The sequence below is a fragment of the Eurypyga helias genome, unplaced genomic scaffold, assembly GCF_000690775.1.
Source record: "Eurypyga helias isolate BGI_N326 unplaced genomic scaffold, ASM69077v1 scaffold27576, whole genome shotgun sequence".
Classification (NCBI taxonomy): Eukaryota; Metazoa; Chordata; class Aves; order Eurypygiformes; family Eurypygidae; genus Eurypyga; species Eurypyga helias.
The window spans coordinates 3,857-6,259 of NW_010257643.1; the positions used below are offsets into that span (position 1 = coordinate 3,857).

The 2,403-nt window shown below is 58.6% G+C and overlaps 1 protein-coding gene across 1 annotated transcript in view; it reads left to right on the forward strand.

Moving 5' to 3' along the window:
* The window catches only part of RNF25 (ring finger protein 25), a gene marked incomplete at its 5' end in the record, with an annotated part of 4,360 nt that extends 3,848 nt beyond the window's left edge, over nucleotides 1–512 (forward strand). The window contains 1 exon segment of the mRNA XM_010154099.1: nucleotides 20–512. Coding sequence (XP_010152401.1) covers nucleotides 20–512 — 493 coding nt within the window.
* Between the last annotated feature and the right edge of the window lie 1,891 nt (nucleotides 513–2,403).

Below are 2,403 nucleotides of genomic sequence, written 5' to 3' on the forward strand. Positions count from 1 at the left end.
CCCCCAGAGGCCAGGGCAGGCAGCCGTGCAGTGGCTTGCAAGAACCGTCGGAGGAAGCCTGTCATCTGCACCATGGCTCCAGGGGGACCAGGGGCTTTAGTCAGAGACCGGAGCCCAGACCTGGTGGAAGGCACAGCCAGGAGTTTCCAAAGCCTCACAGCAGGAGCAGGGCTGTTACCTTGGCTGAAAGGAAGGAGTTGTGCCCCGAAGACCCCTCACCTGTAACAGAGGCAGTGGACTTGAAAGAGGAACACCGTGATGTGGAGAGATGGAGCCCAGAGGAGGGGGCTGAGGCCCAGGGCAGGGAGAAGGAGAACCTGACATTTATCCGCAGTGACCACAGAGCAACTCCTAGCTGGCAGGGCCACTACAGGCCCTGGGATTGTGGGAGGTGGGAGAGGTCCAGAGTCCAGGACCGTGGTTCCTACCCCAGAGCACCGAGAGGGCGGGGGGTGTTCAGGCCCAGCGGACGACGAGATGCCCATGTCCTTGAGAAGGAGAGTGGCTCCTAGCAGGGAAGGGGAGGGGCGGGAAATTCTGGGGAGAACAGTGAAGGCTGTGGTGGAGCAGCAGCAAGCAGACACTGTACCCCTTTGGGAGCGAGGAGCCAGTTGGCATGCAGCACAGCTCAGGACAGGCAGCGTCCCCAGGGCATGTGTGGAGTGAAGCATCCTGGCATGAGCGACTGGCTGTCGCCAGCATTGGAGGAGCTGACTCCTGACAGATCGTGTCAGCCTTGGTCTTGGAGAGGAAGCCTTGACCAGGGACCCGCAGCCCTCATCCCTGTACGTGAACTGGCAAGAAACATGCACACCTACACGGCAAATGGTGCCACGGCAGAGCCAGACTTGTGGCAGAGCCTTCCCCAGAAGCCATGGTGGTGCCAAGCAATGAGGCTGTGCCAGGGCAGCAGCCTGGAGCTCAGCTTGCTGTGTCCCCCATTCCTTCTTGGAGCGCCTTCTCCACTGCCTTCCCTGTCCTTGGAAGACGACGTCACTTCTGCAGCCCTGACCACTGTTTGCTGATGGGCTCGGCCAGGCAAGTCCTTTGTACCACAGGACACTTCCCAGGCTCCGCTGGGAGAGCTAAATTAAGCTTCAGTCAATGTATCTGCAGGTCAGGGCTGTCTGAGGCTTCAGGTTGGCTCCTGCTCCCCAGGAAACCTGCATTTAGCTGGAGCTCCTGCCCTGTGCTTCAGGTGCTTTTGTGCAGGCAGCCACTGGTGGGGAGGGCAGGGAAGAGCACTCTGCCACCTGCATCTGTCAGCATCCCCCTCCAGGGCCAGGCTGTCTCTTGGAGTTTCCAACAGCCCAGAGTGAGGACATGCCCCAATACTTTGGATACTCATACCCTCCTTTCATCTTGAAGCTGATGTTCCTTTGAAGAAATGAGGATTTGCTCTTTAAACTAACTTGGTGCTGTTCCTCCTGCTGCTGCTTCACAGTGTCCCACTCAGAGCCGTGACGGGTGATCCCGAGCCTCTGAAGTGGGACACTGCAGTTAAATTAATTCATTGGGTCTTCTCCAGAGCCTGCTCCCTTTGTTCTCTGCCCTCTCCCTCTCGCTCCTGTTCCTTGCTGTTTGGAGTTAAGGTTGTTGATCCCCGGTATTGCTCACTCCCCTCCCTGCTCCCTAAGCCCCGGGCAGAGACCTTCCCCTGGCACTGCTGGGAAGCAGGAGGGCTCCCCCCTCCCTGCAGTGCTGATCCCACCACTCTTGTTTGTGCCTTGTGCCCCCACCTCTCTTCTTTTGGCCACACGTGGGTTGTTACTGTCTTCCTCCTCCTGCTGAGTGCAAAAACGGCCGTGCCGCAAGTGGACCTGGCAGAGTTTTGGGTGAGCCCCCTGAGAAAGCACGGAATGCATGCTGGCTGGGAGGGCGTTTGCGCTGCATCCGCCAGGCTGATGCTTTGGCGCCTGAGGGGAGCACAAAACCTCTGGAGTGTGTCCTCCTTGCCTGCTGCCCCACGCTCCCCACGCCTGGCCTTGTCCTAAAGGGGTTGGTTTAACCCACTGCCCAAGAACCTTCCCTGCTTCAGTTTCCAACACTGGCCTATTTTCAACACTAGTGCTCTAAAAGCACTTTTTTCCCCCCGTTCCTTGGTCCGAGCCTTTGCTACATGTCCTGGGCTCCGAGAGCCAGACGCTGTGCCCTACTGGGGATGAGGGCTGCGCGCTCGCTCCCTGAAGAGCGCCCCGGTGTTTCTCCAGTGCTCACTGTTCCAGCTGGTTTCTGGGCAAACGGCCCATCCACACTTCAGGGGTGTGAACTCCACCCGACGGCGGTGCTTGCCCTGCTGCCTTCGCTTGTGGGACTGCTGTGCTCCCAGAAAGGCATTTGATCACATCCTGAAAGATCCATGAAGTTCTCTGCCACTCGCTGAAGCTCCTTGGCTTACTCTCA